This window comes from Papaver somniferum, chromosome 7 (genome assembly GCF_003573695.1).
Source record: "Papaver somniferum cultivar HN1 chromosome 7, ASM357369v1, whole genome shotgun sequence".
Taxonomy (NCBI): domain Eukaryota; kingdom Viridiplantae; phylum Streptophyta; class Magnoliopsida; order Ranunculales; family Papaveraceae; genus Papaver; species Papaver somniferum.
In genome coordinates this window covers 123886326-123908223 of record NC_039364.1, presented here as the reverse complement: position 1 = coordinate 123908223, position 21898 = coordinate 123886326, and the positions used below count along the sequence as shown (strand labels likewise).

The following is a 21898-nucleotide window of genomic DNA, read 5'->3' as shown; positions in this document are numbered from 1 at the left end:
TTTCATGTAAATACTTTCTGCTGAAGCAGTGATATCTTAATTAAGAGCTTCTCATTCACTTGCAAGGTTAACTGTATTATTTTATGACTGGTAATTGCTTGATAGTCACCTCTCGTTTTTGCTAGTGTTATTCATTTAGAGATGGATTTGCTGATTTTATGTTGACATATCTAAGTCAGATGCATGTGTAACTCCTAGTTACATAATTCAGATGCATGTGTATCTGCAAGTTACACATGTTAATTAGATGTGTAACTTTTACTTACACATACTGATTTTGGGTACACATATCAATATGTATGTGTAACTCCTAATTACACTAGTCATATGCATGTGTAACTGCTAGCTACACTAGCCAGATGAATGTGTATCTCCTAGTTACACATGTTATATGCATGTGTAACTCTCAGTTACACAATTCAGATGCATGTGTAACCGCTAGCTACACTAGTCAGATGCTTGTGAAACTGAAATATACATTGTTTTATGTACTGTTCATTTTAATCGTATAAATACTGATTGCTTGTTGTTATATTTCAGGTTTTAGATAACTTCATAAAAGCTAATTGCTTAAACGTGGTAATGGTCTCGCTGGAACTGGAGTTGACGCTGAATACACAAGTCAGATGCATGTGTAACTCTCAGTTACACTAGATAGACACATATGTAACTCTCAATTACACTAAACAGATGCGTGTGTAACTTCTAGTTACACATGCTAAGAAATTATTGTAAATGAATATTAAAGTAATAACTTTTTTTTTTGTGTTTTTTTTTTGATGTCTATTTATTTGCATATATATACAAGTGTAACTTTGCATTACACATATCATAAGGATGTGTAACTTCTGGTTACACATGCCATATGCATGTGTAACTTCTGTTTACACCTTCGCACTGTATTTTAATAATTTCGGGCCTATATTTAATAATTTTGGGCCTAGATTTAAATTTTATTTAATTATGGGCTTGACAATATGCATAAGGGTATCAAGGTCTTTTAAAAACTCGGGGCCTAGATTTAAACTTTTTTTAATTAAGGGCCTCATATTATGGGTTATCCATGGGTTGGGCCTGAGCCTAATTTCCCCATCTAACATTTAAAACTCAGGTTACGAGTAAAATTTTTGAGGTAGGTCATTTGTTGGATGTGAGCATTAAGAGTAAATTTTTTGAGTAGGTCATTTGTTTGATGTGAGGATGTAAAAAACTTGAGTTATGAGGAAATGCGGAGGTAAGTACGGTATTTTCTCTTAGAAAAGGAATCTCTAATGCCAAGCACCATGGTGCACAGGTGCAGGGAATCCCTTTCCTATCCTCAAATGAAGGGAAGGGACATAAACATGGTGATTGATTCTGAAACTGATATGGGATCGGAGAGGGAAAGGTCGGATTACGACATCGAGTGATGGCCTGCAACAGGTAAGACTCTACCAATTCCTCATTATGGTTTTCTTTCTTCCCTTCCTTATACAGGATACGGAAACTCAATAGCCGTACGTATGAATAGTGTCACACGGCTACTCAGTTGTCGTTTTTTTCTCTCAGTAAGAGTATATTTGTATAGGTAAAAAAAGATATTTTAGAGTAAAAAAAGGATATATAACAGGTAAAAAGGAGATATAATAAGTAAAAAAGGAGTTTTAGTAAAAAAAAAAAAGTGAAAAAAAAAAGTTTTAAGGTAAAACTTTAAAAATCAGATACGGAAACTAAGTAGCCCTGTAAAATGCTATGGAAACTGAGTAGCCGTGTGATTTCCCTTCCCTACTACCCGGATTAGATGCGATCCTCCCCGATTAGATGTGATCCTCCTTGTAGAGAAAGGGAGGGATATCCGTACACATATAGGGATGTGGAAGACCATAGTGGTTGCAGTTTTGGTTTTTTCTCTATCTATGAAGGATAGGGTAGGGAAAAGAGGCACCATAGTGCTTGGTCTAAAAGAATAAATTGTTCTTGCAATATTAGTGTATCAACCATATTCCAAACTGACATAGAAGACTTATAGAGGTAGTAGTAGTACTCAAAATTGTAAATAGCCGACCTTCGCAAACATTTGGATATTGAAAAAGAAAAAACAAATTTTCATTAAAACAAAAAAATGTTTTTAAAGCTTTTGAAATTCCAGTTCGGCGTATTATCTTCATTCTCACCCCCCAGCCAACTTACCACTACATCTACAACCCAACCACCCTAGCCAACTTACCACTACATCTACAACCCGAATAGGTCACATTAAGAAACATCAACAACTTGGAGCTTCCAAGCAAAGTTTATGATGCTCAAGGTTTTCATTTTTCATGTGCTTTATTCATCTACTTGAATGTCGGACCCGCAACAATAGAATAAAGGATAGTCATTTACTTCATTGTCTTGTGATAAAACAAGAGCAGAAGTCGCACTTCAAAAGATAAGGTGGAAGACTTGTCAATAATCTGGAACCATTACAACTGCTGATGATTGGGAAATTTGTTCGTAAATAGACCAACTACACATTGTATGATCCTTATTCTTAATAGAATTGATCATCACAATCGACGTATATTCCGAAGATCCTAAATTCAACTTCCTTAAGATCCTAAAATCTAATTTCTTAAGATTATCCTACTTACGCAAGTGGACGACCAATCAGTTTATTAATTAGTTGGTAAAAGAAAAGTTACTTGGTGACAATCCACTGACACTCAAACATGCTAATCTTACAGTTGACCTCTTCCAATCTATCTTACTGCTCGAGTAACACATCTCGGATTCAATATATTGTATTTGAGGTAATTGATCCGGGATATATAATGAATCAACTGATAATGACGGAACTAAAGATATATATTCACTTGGGCTAAAGATAATTTGCTACATTAACTTATATATTAATTTTGGAAATTTAGTTACAAAATTCCCTACTACAGAGTAATTTGTGGAAACTTGGGTGTCTTACAACAAACATTAGCGTAGCCATAGTTTTGTCTTTGTATATGATCAAAACCGTAACGGATTAATAATATTTATCGTTTCTTCTATTGATAATAATGTAATAGGTTGTGTGCACAGTATATAATAATATAATCAAACTATAAAAAGGGATGTCACGGTAGTACGCCCATACCTTGCACGGTCAGGAGCAATTTTGGATGATTAGGGTGTTGAGATAATATGCAACAAAGTTTATATCCACTTCGGAGCGATTGTTAGGTTGAATCATATAAAGCAACTACTTCAGCCTTCATTCATCTCTCTTTTGATGATGATAATTATGTAAGAGACCATTAATAGATCCCATACTAAGTTGATGATACATATGCTTATTCTAGAAAAATGTCTTTTGATTCATCTTATCGAGGATTAAAGTTTGATAGTTTTATGTCTTCGATCAATATCTTGTAGAGTATTTACATAGGAAATAAAACCAAATGAATAAAATCTTGCACAAAATTTAAAAAAAATAAATAAATAAATAAAAACTTTAATTAAACCATTGGACCATTCTGAAAGAGGTGAGCCTGTCACCATCTTTAATCAAGTTACACATGTAGTGCTTCAGGCATTGGCATCGCACTCATCTGTAGTAGTTGAATCATCAGAGTTCTTTCCAGAACTGCTAATTTATTTGAAGATGATGGGTGCAGAATGACTGCCACGTATCAAGTATGCAAACTTGATATCAAACTAAAACTGCATATCATACCCTGCTGAATAACCCGTCCATCAATTTTTAGCCTCATAACTAAAATGAAAATAAGGAAAGTGAGAGAACTGCAGTTTATTATTGATAAAAACGATAACCTAAAACAGGTTATTACAAAGCTTTTAATACTAATCATACATTCTAACTTTTGCTAAACACAAAAGCCTAGCTGTAAAAGAACTGTGGAGAGTTGCAGCTCTTGTTACCCTAAGAGACATTTGGTTTTTGAGGAACAAAATAACTTATGAAGAGGAGCATCCTAATATGAATGCTTTTAAGCAGAGGGTTATTCAGTTTACCAGAGAATGTGATGTTAGAACGACAAGAACTATGTGGGATTCTTCTTATGATTTGCAGATATTGAAGTTCTTTGATTTAAAATATAGGAAGGTGAAGACAACAAAGATATCTAAGATCTTCTTCTACCTTCCTGAACCTTCTTTTACTTTAACCCGTTGTGATGGAGCTTCAAGTGGCAATCCAGGTGAAGCAGGTTATGGGTTTATAAGCATACAGGGGACTTGAGAGTTTATATTTGCAATGTCAGGAGGTTTGGGTCTTGCTACAAACTTCATGGCTGAAATCTTTGCAATTATATGTGCTGGAGAATGGGGAGTGAGTAACAACCTCCTTAAAATCTGTTTTAGAATTGATTCTCAAATAGCTATAACAACTTTCCAGTCAGGGGATGTCCCTTGGTGGGCTTGTACTACTATTAGATGGAATATGATCAAAAATTCTCTTCATGAACGGTACTTCTCTCATAATTACAGGGAGATTAATTTCTCAACTGACATATTGGCAAAGAAGGGTATTGGTCTGGCAAAAGGAGAAAAGAGGAGTTACTACAATAGTCCTATATTCTTAAGAAAAATGGAAGTACCAGACTTACCATACTACAAATTTGATTAACTAGTTGATCCTTTTAACTAGTTCTTTTATTTTTGTTTTCATTTCCCGTGTTACAAAAATGGTATTTCTGTAATTTTCTTGATATAGTTCTTTTGTTTAATGAAATTTGATATTATCTAGCAAAGTAAATAAATAATACTAATCATACAGACACGATCTTTAAGAATAGTCAAGTCAATACTTCACAACCCTAGTGACTATGAGATTAGGCTGGGAAAAGGTTAAAGGCGAGTTTGCTATTACTGTAAGTTTTACAAAATTGTTTTTTTTTTTAATTGCCCCGTGCTGTAAAAATAAAGTAGTTAGTCGTTTAGTACACTATAATATGTAAAATGATGTGGAACCAATAAACTGTAAATTTTGTTTGGTAAATTGTTATCTTGAAGTGCTTTTGATGTGGCTAGTGACCAAAACAGACATTGTTTGAAAATTATTATTAAATAGATCGGTAGCTAGCTCAGCCGGTATCCACGTTCCTCAAAGGTTGATGCGTTTCAGGAGGTCACAGGTTCGAGTCCCAGATGACGCAGTATTGCAGAATTTGACATGGAAGTTAGAGTTAGCTTGCCCCCCTTGCGACATAATCGTCCCCTCTATCCGATTCGGCTCCCTTGGCTGGTTCCTCATGAGGCTCGCTGGTAGGCTGACACGACAACCTATTCAAATTAATGTAGTAGTATTCGTTGGATCTTAGTTTGTTCGGCTTCCAACTAGTTTCATGTAATAACTGTTATCCAATAATATTATTAATAATAAATATATTTTTCAATTTTGAATATTGTTTAAAGAAATATACAAAATATTTTCTTAATTGTATTTTACTCATTTAATATTTTAATTTTTATCTTTAATAAATAAAAAAACTAAAACTAAATAAAATTTATTTATTATTATTATATAAATAAAATAAATAGAAACTATTATTATTATTATTATTTAAATTTTATTACTAGATAAAAAGGATTACATTAGCTAGTTGGAAGCTTAACAAGCTAAGCTCCAACAACATACTACTACATCAATTGAACAGGTTGATGTGCTAACTTATCCAAAGGAGCCGAAGCGGATGGGGGACTGAGATTGTGTCACAAGGGAGGCAAACTAACTCTACCTTCCATGTTAATTTCTGCAATATTACGTCATTGGGGGCTCGAACCTGGGACTTCTTGGAACACATGAGTCTTTGGGGAACGGGGATGACCAACTGAGGTAGGTACCCGTTTTATACAAAAAAAAAAATCTGATTACTGAAATTATTATATATAAACAAATATTTGAGAATTTTGTCATTTCAATATAAACAACAAGGTTAAAATACAGAATCGATTAATCAATATTTAAGAACTTTGATTACTGAACCAACGTTTATGCTTTTATAATTTTTAAAAACTACTCCTAGGTTGCTTTTAAAAGTTGCCCTAAAAGGAAAATGGGTCATTTGTCCAAATATTTTTAAAACATGGTTCTAATGGACGAGTGAAAATTAGTATGGGTGAAATGAATACAAAAAAAAGAGCAAGAATGAAACTGGATTCATCCTGGATTAAACTTAAAAAAGAGCGAGGATGAAACTGGATGCATCCTGATGTAAATTAAAAATAAGAAAAAATATCTGAATTTTACATGTCTTTTTTACCCAGGAATTGTTAATTTTGGCCTTTTTAACCAATTTTGTGAAAAAATACTTTTGGAGAAAAACACTTTAAACTTTTTTTTCTTCTTTCGGAAACAGGTTTTTTCTAAAAAAGTTTGTTACAAATTGATTATAAAGTACTTTTGTTGAACAAAAACAATCCCAAACAGGGCTACAGTGACCAGTAAAAAACAATTTCTACCTGTCCTTGCCAAATTTGAAAATTTAGGCATTCCCATTAAACTTGCTCTTAGAAAGGAAAATTAATTCGTAATAATTAGCAAAATCGACTACTTACATCCAATTAGTTTTTGATCTCCTTTCGACAAAAAAGCATCCACGTGTCTTTATGTATCTACCTACCCTAAGTGGAGAGCGAATTCGTGCACACTTCTTAACGAGTGTATATTTCACATTTCAATTTCTATCTTTGATTTAATTTAGGGAGTTATGTAACGAGGATCGTGGTTCTAAACATGGAGGATAATGGGACCATCAGTTAAATAATCGACCAATCAAAAGAATATGTGAAATATACACTCATTAGAGGAGTGTGAACAGATTTGGACTCCCCTAAGTGAAATATTCACCTACAACACAACCATAAATTGCGGTACCACCTTGGCCGCATAGAACAAAACTTACCAAAGTTTGAACAACTGAGGTGTACAACAGCACGATCAAAATGATCTAGAAGTCTTTTTTTTTTTTTTTTTTGAACAGAACCCAAAATTATATTACAGAGAAAGACAGTTTACATCATAGGCTAAGTGAGGAGTTAGCACAGAGCTGTCAAACGGGCAAGCTAGGGTCAACCCGGCCCTAACTTGCCAACCTGTACTAGGGTTAGGGTTAACCCTAGCCCTAGTACTATTCACGAACAAGCTCAAAACCCCAACCCTAGCCCTAGACGGGTCAACCCTGACGGGTTGGCGGGTTGGCTTGTTAATGTTATCAATTTAAAAATTAAATTTAAAATTTAGGATTGTTTAGGATTATTCATTTAGTAAAGATAGAACCTAGGTCAATTTGGTGTTTAACTAGAAGCCCCACCACTGAGTTGTAAAGTGGACGTTTTTATTGCCACTTAATCAACGATATAGCCGGTTACGGCGCTTTAGTTTTCTTAGGCAGAGAACCCTAACATCAACTAAGCATTTTACTTTTTTTTTATCATTTTATAAGTTTAAATTAATGTGAGTAAGACTAACTCACTGTTTAAATTATGCTAGTCCTTTTATCAATTTAGGACATCCCGAATAAATATGTGATTGATGAATCTAAGTTGTAATTTAATTTATTGATTGATTATTTAAAATCTAAAAATTGTTATATTTGTTTGGGTAGATTCAAAATTAGCTTTATTTATTGATTTAAAATTAACTAATTCTAATATATGTTTGCAAATCATGGATTTTAAAGAGTTGGTGGGATTGAGGGGTATATTTATTAATTTTGACGGGTTGACGGGTAACCCGCGGGTTGGCCCTAGCCCGGCTTGTTTTCTAGTAGGGTTGTATATGCCAACCCAAACCCGGCCCGTTTAGACAACAAGCCAAGCCGGGCCGGGTTGAAACAAGCCGGGTTAGGGTCAACCCGCAAGCCGGGTTATAAATTGACAACTCTAAGTTAGCAACTCAGGTGGATGTAACCACCATTCCTCACAAAGTTGAAACATGCGAACTGCTTTAGCTAGAGCATCAACAGATTTATTTGCACTCTTATATACATACACACAGGACCATCCAGACTTACAATATTGATTAAACAAACTGGCACACCTATTTAACAGAGAACTAGATTGCCAAAGAGGGAGAGGAAATCCAGCGGTTACACAGTGAACAAATTTTTTACAAAAGTCTTTAGTATTATAGAAGTCTTTGTTTGAGACTTCGGCGTCTGTGACGACCTAGACTGTTGACTCATTAAACCATTCTTATAAATTATAATACTGCTTCTGGTCTCTGATTCCTCAGACCAATTCTTCATAGAAATTCTTGTCTGTCTGTCTGTCTGTCTGACTGAGTTACTCTTATCACCTCAGTCGAACTTCAATGAGATCTTCAATCTGTCACTTCTCGATCGTTTTGGTTCCGCAGAAGTTGTCGTTGCATACATAATCGATAGGTTTGAAGAGGATTTGAGAAAAGAAAAAAAGGGTTTTTTTTTATTAATCTTTTAAAAATGTAAGTCATTTAACTTATTTCTTTTGTATTTTTATAATAATTATATCTTTAGATTATCTCTGTAGTGAAAATTCAATTTAGGTTTTTTACTTAATAATATATGTGGCAGGATGGGATAGTATTTATCTCATTCAATTCTGTATACCTGTAGCTGCTTGTGTTTTTTGGTTTTTCTTCTGTGTAAGTTCTGTTGAACTCTTTTGTATTTTTAAGGAAATAACTAAGATAATAATATGTTTATGGAATTCTTCGTTTAGTTTTTTGGGGCTGCAAGCTTCTGATAAATTTCTGGGTTGTTTCGTTGTTTGTGGTTGTTAATTGAAAACAAAACAAACAGTAATTGAAAACAAATTAAACAGTAGTCAATTGAAGTCTGACACATTTGGCTTAGCAATTAATTTGTTTGAGGGGAAGACAGTTTCAAGGCAACAAGTGGATTTTTGTTCTTCAGATAATGACTGAAGAACATGTAGAGATGCATTATTTTTGGATCATATTAATTGTGTTTGTCTTTTTTTTTTTTTTGACTGGCAGCACTTGGGTTGCAAATTCTGCAAAGCCACCATCAGAAATTCTGTTCATAATTATTGAATAAACCATTTTGTGTTCTTTCTTTGCAGGTCTGGGCAACACAATGCCGAGAGAGATGACAAACCCATGCTATGGGATACTCAATCTACGTCATACACATCTAGGGATGTCGAATTGCCAGAGTTCACCGTCAGGACCCGAAGTGCATCAATGTCCAGGACACCTTATTCAGTTGATTCATTTGTTAATGAAAACCACCCTGTCTTTCATACTGGTCCTTTGGGAGGTGGAAGAAGAGCTCCTCCAATTGTACATATGAGTGGTCCTCTTAACCCTTATCAGAAGCCCGATAGTGTTTTCTTGCCAATGAAAAACTTGACTGGCCCCACGACACCCAACATCTTGGCATTAGACTATTCTTCATTCAAATACACAGATGAAAAAGATTCTCCCGTTCACAGTCATTCCACCACAAATGAACATTTAATGAAGTCTGGGCAGTTAGGGATGTGTAATGATCCTTACTGCACAACATGCCCAACTTATAAGAAAGCTGCACAGCGGGGAAACTCAAAGCCTCATTCCGACCTAAGGGTAATTCTCTTCCCTCCTACAGCATGATTCACTTCCTTTTATTTGCCCGTTAACAGTTGGATTCTAAAATTTTGATTCTTCATTTGTCAAATAACACCTCTTGCCTCATGGACATGGTCTTTTGACTTGTTTTTGTAACTAATAATTCCGTAAACACATGGATGGAAGTAAACCAAGTAACTGCTAAAGAAAACTTTACTGACATTTAGCTTCATTGAGTCAGTTGACTAAATTATGTAAAGCAGATCGGATGAGAAATAAAGGGTGGTCAACTGATCTGCATGTGACACTGACATGTTGAAGAAAGTAAACTTAGAGACGTGACAATTGGTTGTCGTCAATCGTAGAACTATAGCTATTTCATTCCTAAAATACATTAATGGAGGTGATCCAAAAAGGTTAATACCTTTGTACGTGCAGGTCATTTGACCAACACTTTTATCTTTCTCCTTATTGTTTGCAATTCTTTTGTTTCTCAACATCAACATTAAACATTTGAACGGGATGACAAAAATTTGCATGTGATTCTTTTTGCAGTTCCAGCGTTTTGCTCAGAGAGATATCAAAGGCTGGGCAAGGAGATTCTATAACTTTCTTTATTCATATATTCCTGGCATCATGAATCCTCATGCTAAAGTTGTTCAACAGTGGAACAAGTTTTTTGTCATATCTTGCTTGGTGGCAATTTTTGTAGATCCGTTGTTTTTCTTGTTGCTGTCAGTGCGAGAGGTATAATAGGTTTCTTTTCTTGCCGAAAGCTTCATTTGGTTGGCATTTGTAATTTCTGGTATACTTTATACAAATAGTCCACTATGCTTGAACTTTTCTTGCTCTGATGGCTAAAACGGGCGTTAGTGTCACCAATCCCGACAAGTACATAGAGTTCGTTTTGCTACAAAGAAATTAAATACTTTTTTGTTTCCATAGAAATTGTTTCAAGATTTTTACCTTCGCAAGTTAGAATGCATAAATATCACAAATGTGTTGCTTCGCTTGATTTTAAAAATGCCACAATCTTTAAGTTTATTCAGCAAAAAAAATAAAATTACTTTTATATCTAGCATAGAAAGGGCAAAATGTTTAACGGTAACATTTTCATATTTCCACCACAATGAGTAGTCATTTACACATTAAACTGGTCATCAGATATAGGTTAATTTTCTACTGCAATGACAAGGTCATGTGACAGTCAGATAGGTTGTGTATCTGGAATGGACCTTGAGTGCAAGGTCCAATTTAATGGCTACACTGATGGTCCATTCCGGAAACAATTATCTCACTATCACATGACGTTATCCTGTATGCTCTTTGTCTTGATCTTATGCATCATTTTCTTGACATATTGTCTGCTTTGTTGTCTGTATATGGTAGCAGGAGTTTAAATGTATAGTTCTTGATTGGCGTATGGCAATAACAATTGCAGTTGTGAGGAGCGTAACTGACTTAATTTATGCAATGCACATGATTCTTCAGGTAACATGTTTTTCCATTGCTATGTAAGATCATATTTCTTGCTTATGGATATGTTCAGCACCACTTGTTTCATGGAACTAGAATTCTTTGGTAAGCTGTGTTTAACGCATGGTCATAAGGAAGGTTCTGGAAAATGGGGACATAACCGACAACCAAAGAACTGCAGCCTTGACTTCATTAATTATGTCCTGAAAGCCCCCAACTAGGCTTTTTTTCCATCACTCGTCGGTTCCTTTTTCCCCAGATGGTCTTGGTTATTGCAAAAATTAGAATATGCCAAAGTTCTCTCCCTCTTTTCTTCCCTGTCTTTTGCTGCCAAGATAGAAGCTGCTGCATTACGTTCCTTCCTTGAATTTCAGGCTTCTAAGAAGTAGTTCCAGTTTTTAAAAGCATATTAGCAATGAATGAAGAAATGGTTCTCTGTTTCCTCCTCTCTTTGACATAGAGCACATTAATAATGTTTCAATTTTTTTGACTTTTACCTTTGTTTGTCGAATTATAGTGTTGTTTATTGTTTTTCAAGCTGCCAACTGCTGCTTTCTTAAACTTCCAAAGACAATCTCTTCTCACCATTTCTCGTCAGGCAAACAACAGTTTCAGGGTCATGATGCTCCATCATTCTAAGGAAATCAAATGCTACATTATTTTATTTGTCGTATTAGCTCAGATGGATTATTTGTGGTGGTGTTAACAATAAATTGCATTTACAATTCGCATGCTGCAGTTTAGGCTGGCTTATGTTGCTCCGGAGTCTAGAGTTGTGGGTGCTGGAGATTTGGTGGATCAGCCAAAGAAAATTGCTCTCAATTACGTTTATGGCTACTTCTTTATTGATTTATTTGTTGTGTTACCTCTTCCTCAGGTTTCTCTCTCTCTCTCTCTCTCTCTCACACACACACACACACGGTCTTGTGCGCACACAGACATACACACGCACACACATAATATTATTACGTAATTGGTTATTTTGAGTTATGTTAACTTGCATAAGTTTCAAGTATTTACTTATCCTAGGACTTCGCGCCAAAATGTGGTACTTGTTTTAATGCAGTATGACTCCCAAATGATTCCTTCACTTGCATTTTCTCCCCTTAAACTTCAATATTTTATTTTATTTTTGTGTCCTTTTGCAGATCATGATCTTGGTTGTTTTACCACGATATGTAGGATCATCTGCTGCAAATTATGCAAAAAATCTTTTACGAGCGACAGTTCTTCTCCAGTATATACCCAGGATTTTCAGGTGTTTGCCGTTACTTGCTGGTCGCTCTCCAAGCGGCTTCATATTTGAGACTGCATGGGCCAACTTTGTTATTAACCTTCTCATGTTTGTACTAGCTGGGCATGTTGTTGGATCGTGTTGGTACCTTTTCGGCTTACAGGTTGGTGTTGCTCTCCTGACACCGAGTTCTTTATGTGTGTACATTGTTTTATTCTACATTGAAACACTTCATTTCAGTAGATAAGTAACCATTTCATGTCATTTGGTGCACATTCTAAAACATTGTGGAACTAAAATCTTTTCATAAATTTAGCGATCTGTACTCCTCTTTGATCCTGATCCTTTGGAAGTAATTCCAATGGTTGGTGGCATTTTGTTGAATTACAATGTTACTCCGTGTCATATGTTGTCCCTGTAGTTTTTTTTTATCTTGCTGACATAGTTGATTTGATTGATGATTTCAATCTTCTTCTCTAGTAGTCCTATCCAAATATTCTCTCACTGCAACATTTTGAAATAATGCGCAGAGGGTAAATCAGTGTCTTCGAGATGCTTGTGTTGGTTTTGAAAATGACGATTGCAAAAAGTTCATAGATTGTGGAAATGGAGATAACATAAGCTCCTTTAAGAAATATCCAAGCTGGGAAAGCTGGCATAAAGACATAAATGCTACTGACTGCCTTGACAAAGATAGTGAACGTTTTAATTATGGGATCTATGGGCAAGCTGTTAGAATCACTACCGTTCGTAGTAACATTGTTAGATATGTTTACTCCTTGTTCTGGGGTTTCCAGGTACGTACAATGTCTACTATTTATTGTTAACGTGTGTTTGTGCAGTTTTTGCCTCTGATAACTTCTATTTGCACTGTGGTTTATGTTGAAATACTCTTATATTCAGTTTTACCTGGATTAAAGCTATAGTGATTTACGAAATCACCTTTAGTTTAAATGAGAGTGGTAATAATGCTTCTAATTGACTTTACTTCTTCCAAATCTGTAAATCTAGTCTACAAATAAAAATATAAGTACTGTATTATGCAGAAGTTCATGTTGCTTACTGCTCTGTTATGGCTGTAAGGAGTTGTGATCTCTGAAGCAGTCACAAGAGATGATGTTTGGTGGAGATGATCTTCTAACCATCGGGGCCGTCTAGCTAAAACAGCTAACCTAATGAAACATTGAAAATATAAATTGCATCTAGTCATCCTTGCAATGATAATATTCAACTGAGACTTTCGGAAATTGTTATACTGTATTAAGTAGGACATGCCAACCTATATCAAATTCTAATTTAAGATGATAGAATGCTATTTGTTTCTGGATTCCTTTCGTTACTCTTTCAGCTATCAAGTTGTAATCAGCATTTGTGATCCTTTGTTCTTCTATAGCAAATCAGCACTCTGGCGGGAAATCTTGTTCCTAGTGACTTTGTATGGGAAGTTCTCTTCACTATGGCCATCATTGGACTTGGCTTGTTTCTTTTTGCACTGCTGATTGGAAATATGCAGAATTTTCTCATAGCGCTTGGTCGAAGGTATAACGATGTTAATTATGGAATCTTGTTGTTTAAGTTCATTCTAGCAAGTTGCTTTTTTTTTTTTTTTTTTTTTTTTTTTTTTGCTAATAATTGATTTTTTTATTACTATTATTATTATTTATTTATTTTGCTAATTTTTAATTTTATTTTTTAAACCCACTTCTTGGACCGAGGTCGATTTAACAACCCTGCTGTTAAATTTTCGTAAGTTATTTATTGTTTACATCTCCTTCCCATTTGAGTAATATAGATAAACATTAAAACTAAATAAAATGCACCACATCCGTCCTTGCATATAAAAATTGTATAGGAACCTTTGCCGTGGATGAATCCGAACCCTAGAATTTTTTGTTGTTAAGCATTTATCGTCTTTGTTTATCCAGGAGATTAGATATGCAACTTAGGCGCCGTGATGTTGAGCAATGGATGAATCACCGCAGACTGCCTGAAGGGGTAAAAAGGTGTGGCTGTTTTCTTGTGTATATTTTGCCTCTTTGTCCTTTATGTATTCTACTTCTTGGCGTCACTAATTTTGGGAATTAATGGTGGTCTGTTATTTTAATTCATATACACGAAAACAATAGGTGCATTTCATTACTTGATAACCTGTGCTTATAAAATATTTGCTGGTACTGAAGTGAACCCATTTCCATTTTATATTGCTTTGATTCAATTACCAGTAAACAGTGAATAGAGCAATTAAGTGAACTACACCCTGATGGTAATCCATTTCTTTGTTTTTCTTTTTTCGAAGAGAGGGAAGTTTATTTTTGAAGGCCGTTATTGGGGCGTCACACTCCTTTAGAGGGGCGTCACCTAATAAGACAAAAACGGGTCATCCGTAAGTAATATCAAAAACCCCTTATCTTAATAATTTTGTGATGACCAAACAACCCTTGTTTGCTAATTTTAATTTAGTTTAATTAATTACACCTAGGTTGGACATATAGCAAACCTAGGCGTAAAATTGGAATTACGCTTGGAAATCAACTAAATCTAGGCGTAAAATTGGAATTACGGCTGGAAATCAACTAAACCTAGGCGTAAAATTGGAATTACGCCTGGAAATCAACTAAACCTAGGCGTAAAATTGGAATTACGCCTGGATATCAACTAAACCTAGGCGTAAATTGGAATTACGCCTGGAAATAAACTAAACCTAGACGTGAACGACATGCAAATCAAAGTTTACGCTTAAATTGAACTAAACCTAGGCGTAAGTTCTTCAAAAACTAAATTACGATTGAAAAATCTAGTACCGTACCCAGACGTAACACTAGCAGAAAGTAAATAAAATCCTAATTTTACTTCGATTTCATTCGATTTAAGCACAAAAACGAGTACAAAAAGATGGGTTTGTTCGATTATTACCTTACATACACCATGGGTTGTTGTTGAGGAGTTTGAAAACTTCATTCTTCAATTGATTGAATCGGTGGAATGAGTTAAGGATGATGTTGAGGTTGATTGAGATGTTGATTACCATCACTAGGATCAGTTTGCTTCTTCCTCATCTGTTTTTATTAGTTTTAATTGAAGGGTCATTTTGGACAAATTGCTATTGAATCAAAAGTATCCCTTAACCAGATTTTTGGTCACCAGATATCCAAGTGACGCCCTTCTAAAGGACTGTGACGCCCCAATAACAGCCTTCTTATTTTTATAACCGTGTAGGAGGTATTCTTACACCTTATCGAACAGAGTATTAGTTATTCACATATCGCTCTGCTTAATTTTCTGATAATCTAGGCGAGTCAGGCAATCAGAACGATTTAGCTGGGCTGCAACTCAAGGTATAAATGAAGAAGTTCTGCTGGGGAATCTGTCAGAGGACCTACAAATTGATGTACGCCGTCATCTTTTCAAGTTTGTCAAGAAAGTAAGTACCCCACCCCCATCCTTTTTAACTTATATACCGTATAATGCTTCATAAAAATTTATATTGCTTGGATCCGGGGATGCCCTTTTAAGAAGTTACTATGACTGAGGGACTTTTAAAAGATTTGTGCTGGAATGCACACCAATGTAACATCAATCTCCAACACAAACTTGAACTAATGCTAGAATGTATCTGCATGCCTCCGATGTGTCTAACCATCTACCTGATATACCGAATTTAGTATCAACCTTGCCAAACTCGATGATCATTTGAAACCGTTAATATCTTCTCTGTTACCAATTCTTATGGTTTTTGGAAGAGAATATCCTAATTTATATTTCAAGTGACATCAAGCAATGTTTTTGCTAGGATCCACGATGCACTCGGTTAGAGTGAAGCTTGCAATAGTGTATTTTTTACCTCTTCTTATTTTTTTCCTAAATTTCTGTGGTCCCAGGTACCAGTTTCATACTTTGTTTTATATCTCATATGCAAGAGTTGGAACATAGCTAGAATATAGTGAAACATTTTGGGGGACTGTTAATGACTGCTTTCCCGAAACATGTTTTTTAGGTCCGGATCTTCGCTTTAATGGATGACCCAATCTTTGATGCCATCTGTGAAAAGTTAAAACAGAAGATATATGTAGCAGAAAGCAGAATTCTTTACTATGGAGGTCCAGTTGATAAGTTGGTTTTTATTGTAAGGGGGAAACTGGAGAGTGTTGGAGCAGATGGGAATAAAGCCGAACTGTCAGAAGGGAATGTCTTTGGTGAAGAGCTTCTTGCATTGTGTCTTGAGCAAGCTTCAGTTAACAGAGGTATTGTCTCATTCACTACCGTCATTAACCTTATTTAGTGTATGCATGGAGATGTTAAGCATACCAAACCTTTCTTAATGTCCGAGTTGGGACCTTTTATTGTTTCCATGTCAAAATTCTTCTAGTTTGCTCCTGTTTGTCGGATGTCTTGACTATAGGTTCCCGTTGATTGATGAAAGGCTATGGAATTTATCCTTTTAGAAGATAATTAACGTGGTTAATGAAAAGAAGATGGCTAGTAACAAATGAGAAGTGTAAATAGACAAAGAATCAAGGATGTTATTTGGTGTGTCACAACGATACGCCTAAAAAAAAAATTCAGCCGTATCTATACGTATTTACACGGATACGCGTACTAATACTCCAGTACTTCAAGATAAGATACAACTCAGTTAAAAAACTTTGACTCAATATTAGATATCAACAGCTGTCAAGATAAATCTCAATACCTTAATAAGATAAATATCTCAATACCTTGTACTAGAAAATTTAGATATTTTACTAGACTCTATGAGAAGTTTTAACTATAGTGACAAAATATTAGTTCCAAACCTGTCCACTGATCTTGCTCTAGACTTTCTTCTTTCTTATCCAGACCTTTTCTCTCCAGCGAGGTTAATCATACATATTATATGCATATATATCTTGCAAATTCACTACTTATATATCTATGTTAAGCTGATATTTATATTATGTGTGCCGTATCCACGTATTTTAGTTTTTTAAGTTGTCGTATCGAAGTAGCGTATTGGATACAAGATACCGATACCGTGTCTGTATCGTTGTAACATAGGGTATTATACATCAAATCCAGGTATTTTGTACCAAGTATCCCATATCGAAGGTACTAAGCAACCATGGATAGCTCTAAATCTGAAACCTGGATACCATAAGCAGAACCTAGAGTTTATGAATATCAGAAATAGGGAATGTGATAGGATAAACATTTTTATTGTTTATGCATATGCATGCCTACGGTGTGGACGTCCAGGTAAGTTTCAAGGTGAGAGCAAGGCCAGATAGTAGATTTCACTTGTCATTCTATTTCTGTATTTTCCTTCACTCGTAACTCGTGGTGTGATTCTAGCACTTGTTAGCAATTTTTCAGTCTTAGTTGGCAGTAATAATGTTAGTTGACTTTTAACTAGACTATTATACAGAGTTTGAAAGGAATATTTTGTTGAATTATTTTCCATGTAGATGGCAAGAAAATGAAGACCCCAGGGCACCGGGTAATTTCCAACAGGATGGTTACCTGCTTAACTAATGTTGAAGCCTTTTCTCTCAAGGTTGATGATCTCGAGGAAGTCACGGCCTTTTATGCAGCATTCCTGCGGAAGCCAATTGTTCAAGCAGCTATAAGGTTATTCACGCTCTAATCTTAATCCCAAATAAGTGATGGATATACCTGATTAAAATGCAAAATTAAGCATTGGCTAGTTAACTTTCACCCCAGGTAGTACGGGCATGCGTGTTTTTTGTGCCTGATTAATGTCATGAAATTAGATAAGTCAAAAACTTATAGCTTACTTTGATATGTTTCGCTTTAGCACCCATTTTTTTTAAAGGCCTACTGTATGTTTTAAACAGCTGTAGAACAATAGACGAAAGTGGAATTTGAGCCCTTTTGGAATGATTGTTAAGATGAACTTACGGTTTTGGCTCTAGGATCTCATTTAGCCTAACTAGCTATTCCACTCTCCTCAACCGTAATACCTCGAGAGAAACCATTTGTACTGCATTGTGAGAACTGGGTCAGCTGTTTAAGATGAACTTACGGTTTTGGCTCTAGGATCTCATTTAGCCTAACTAGCTACTCCACTCTCCTCAACCGTAATACCTCGAGAGAAACCATTTGTACTGCATTGTGAGAACTGGGTCAGCTGTTGTGATTGATTACTATATGAAACCAATTGAGTTCAGGTGTTCGTTGTATACATCTTGGTTATATGACAATAGAAACAGCAAACACAGATTTATGGTTCACTTAAATTTAGAGATACATCTACAGAATGTCGAAGTTCCCCTATGTCTAGTGTTTGTGGAGTTGTACACTCTTCCTTGAAAATATCTAGTACCCAGAGCAATATGTGAACCTGTTGATAGTTGCACGTTACTTGAGGATTCCAAACCTTTTCTTTATTTTATTTTCTGAGCAAAGCTCTAAATTACCGTGTGATTGTTTGATATTACTGTATCAAAATTTTGGTTATATATCATTTCGGCTTAGGTAAAGCCTGATATATTCAGTATGGTCATCACATTATCTTTCAATGATAGGTATGAATCACCCTTTTGGAGAGGACTTGCAGCAACACGCATCCAAGTAGCATGGAGATACCGAAAGAAGCGTCTGAGCCGTGCCAACAAATCTATATCACAGTGAAATCTATCAGGCTTCTAGGTAACATTGATATTCTTTTATATGGAATTCTGGTTTAGTCAGGGATATTCCCATGAATGTATACATCAGAAACATTGTACATATCAATATCATAGGATCTCATTTTTTATGACAGTACTGAATCCTGGCAAGAGAAGTATCATCAACAATAAATTAACACCTTATTTAATGATTGGTTATAATAATACTCAGAATGTTACATTTCATCATTGGCAGGTCAAAGTTAGCTCACAATTTAGCAACTTCGCATTGCATATGCTCCCGAGAGGATACGCTGTATATTTTATTTTTATTTATGGAGGTCAACCACAGAGAGGTGTTAATGACTAAGCCAGCCTTTGCAAAGAACAACCCCCTTCCCCTGTTGGTACCCTAGACCGGGTTATATTGCACCAAATTACTCCTCCATGGACTAGGTATGGTTTGCCAAACTCAGTCAAACGCCTCTTATGTCTCCTCTCTGCTCTCAGGTCAACAACATCTCTCTGTCACGACTTAATCTTGTTATAGTCTTAAGGACAAGGAGAATATATAATGAATAGAGTGTCATATCTAGCTTGGCTTCTATTCTTCTTCCTATACATCTTATAATCAGTTGATCTCAGATTAATGGCACCTCATCATCCTTCACTCATCAACCACCCCTGTCACTCTAAGCATCCTCTCTCGCTCCTCTCTTCTCCACCCTATCCTCTAGGCATTTTCAACTGTGATGCTTGTAATCGTCAAGACATGGGATTCTGTTACCATTGCAAAGAGTGCAAAGTCGATCTTCACGTTCACTGCGCTGCTTTGCCTCTTTCTGTAAACCACAATTCTCATTCCCAACACCCTCTTAAGCTGACCTTCCTTATCCCATATCCAACCAACGACTTCTCTTGTGATATTTGCAAGAACTTAGGATCAAAATGTTGGGAATATCGCTGCGATTCTTGCGGGTTCGATGCTCATTTGAATTGTGCAACGACAGTCAGTCCTACAACCATTCAGCGGGGGTTACCTGTTCAGCAACCACAGCCTATGATTCAACATCAATTTTCATTACCAGGTGCCAATTCCTATCGTATTTCAGCTTATTCCCTTAATTACTTGCTTGTCGTATTCCATATATCCACGACTTGTTCTTTTTTTTTTTCTTTCTGAAAACTTTTCATCAAGAAAAAGTAAACACTTCATTATATTTGATGTTCTGAATGGTTGCTAAATGATTAAGGGATTAAATATGACAAGTAGTTATTGGCTTAATGCAATAGGCAATTATTTATAATTCCTTTACTCCAGAAAATTTCAATCTTTTTATTGGTAATTATAATATTCTTAAAATCATTGAATTCCTAAGTGCTAACTCATAGGGGTAAGCAATAATTTTGATGTCAGCTGCAGGTCATAAGCAGCAAACACCTCCGACACTTCAAAACAATAACTCATTTCCTCGTATGACACAGCCATATGCCAAACCTGCACCAACAGGGTACAACTTAGCGACTAGTCAGCAGTACCCAAATTACTATGCAATGAATAATAATCAACCAACTTTTGGTGCACCAGCTATGGGTGTACCAACTCCGGGTATACAGCAGACTTATTATATGCAAAATCAACCTGGTATTTATATGCAAAATCAACCTGGTAATAATCCTTCAATGGGTGCATCGATGACTCAAGGCTTTTACCAAGGTGTAGGACAACAGGCAGGGCAAGTACTCATGCAGAATATGTTGGGATCATTTTCAGCATTCGGTGGTGGGAATGTTGATCCATCAACACTAGGTGGTGGGAATTTTGATCCATCATCATTAGGTGGTGGGAATTTTGATCCGTCGTCATTAGGTGGTGGGAACGTTGATCCATCAGGTGGTGCGAATTTCGAATGGGACCATAACGCGTTAATCTAACGGTGAATTTGCCCGGGCACTCCATTACCTACCTACAGTGACGGTCTTTTCTATAAGCATACGTATAACCACAATGCATCTAGGGGAATTGGGCTAAAGCAGGGCCAAAATATTGTGTGTGCCTATATCTACTCTGTGAATGGAATTTTAACTTTAAATAAAGAATCTCCGGTTTTATGATTGATCTAAGAAACATATTTGCATAAGAATTTGTTTTGTACTTTGGAATTTACTGTTACTTCTCAAACAATATGATATTTACTTCTCTCTGCATTACAATTTGTTGTATACTGTTATTTGGGATCAAGACTTTAGAAGTACCGTTGGATGAAGTTAGATTGTTGTTTAGTTTTTATTGTTTAATTACTTGTTGTGAACTAACAATATAATTATCTTTCAGTAGATCAAACTTGTTTATTCAACGGTCCTACTCTTCTGACATAAGGTCACTCAAGTTTGTTTTAAAATTTGATTATCGTAGATCCAGATGATTTTAGATTTAAGAAACAGAACAGTTGATCAATCAACGTTAACAGAAGGATGTTTGCAGGAGTTACTTTGAAGATTGAAGAATGAAAGATTATTATTTTGGTTCCGATCTTTCTGTTACTTTTTGCGAACTTGATTCTCTAGGATCCACAAGCAGTTTATCTTAATAGACATAAGACTCATAGAAGATTGCACAAACCGTCTAATTGAAATAGTTTGTGTGGACATAATTTGATTCATTTCTTGGTCTGATCGATGAATGACTTGGAAATGAAACAAATTTAGTCCTTTGATGTTTTGGGTTGCGATCCAAAAGAGTTGAGTGCAAAAGTATTTACAACTGTGAAATTCAGGTATGTAGGCCAGATTAGTTGTAGGCTCAGGAATACTAAAGGAAGTGAGAAACTTATGAGTGTTTACTTGTTCTCAGCTATACAAAGTTTCTTTAATCATTTTGTACAACGACTTAATTATGAGGGTACTGGATTAGGACCCGGGGTTTTTCTGCCAGACACTTTTCCTCGTTAACAAAATCTTGTGTCTCTGTGTTATTTACTTTACTTCTGTATTATATCATTTAGCTTTATAATTAAAATAAATACACTTGTACATTAATAATTTTGGTAAACAATCTCA

General features: G+C 35.5%; 3 protein-coding genes across 6 annotated transcripts; all 3 read left to right on the top strand.

Moving 5' to 3' along the window:
* The first annotated feature begins 3949 nt into the window (after nt 1-3949).
* LOC113295166 lies at nt 3950-4597 on the top strand. The gene is made up of 2 exons (XM_026543523.1): nt 3950-4178; nt 4233-4597. Exons 1-2 carry the CDS (start codon nt 3950-3952, stop codon nt 4595-4597), a joined length of 594 nt encoding a protein of 197 aa, XP_026399308.1.
* Nucleotides 4598-8202: 3605 nt separating this feature from the next.
* LOC113298329 (probable cyclic nucleotide-gated ion channel 20, chloroplastic) lies at nt 8203-19469 on the top strand. 3 transcript variants are annotated; one of them, XM_026547041.1, is made up of 15 exons: nt 8203-8416; nt 9037-9541; nt 10079-10270; nt 10916-11014; nt 11739-11876; nt 12182-12257; nt 12353-12396; nt 12764-13030; nt 13627-13772; nt 14159-14236; nt 15525-15654; nt 16228-16474; nt 17675-17837; nt 18755-18878; nt 19095-19469. In XM_026547041.1, coding segments are annotated over exons 1-14 (2193 nt in total). In that variant the 5' UTR covers nt 8203-8414; the 3' UTR covers nt 18861-18878; nt 19095-19469. The 3 variants fall into 3 exon arrangements, with proteins under 3 accessions (XP_026402826.1, XP_026402824.1, XP_026402825.1); XM_026547039.1 differs by having other exon boundaries at nt 12148-12396; XM_026547040.1 differs by lacking the exon at nt 19095-19469 and having other exon boundaries at nt 12148-12396; nt 18755-18990.
* Nucleotides 19466-21128, top strand: LOC113298330. Of its 2 annotated transcripts, none has more exons than XM_026547043.1 (2): nt 19466-19926; nt 20262-21128. In XM_026547043.1, exons 1-2 carry the CDS (start codon nt 19488-19490, stop codon nt 20771-20773), a joined length of 951 nt encoding a protein of 316 aa, XP_026402828.1. In that variant the 5' UTR covers nt 19466-19487; the 3' UTR covers nt 20774-21128. The 2 variants fall into 2 exon arrangements, with proteins under 2 accessions (XP_026402828.1, XP_026402827.1); XM_026547042.1 differs by having other exon boundaries at nt 20256-21128.
* The last annotated feature ends 770 nt before the right edge of the window (nt 21129-21898 follow it).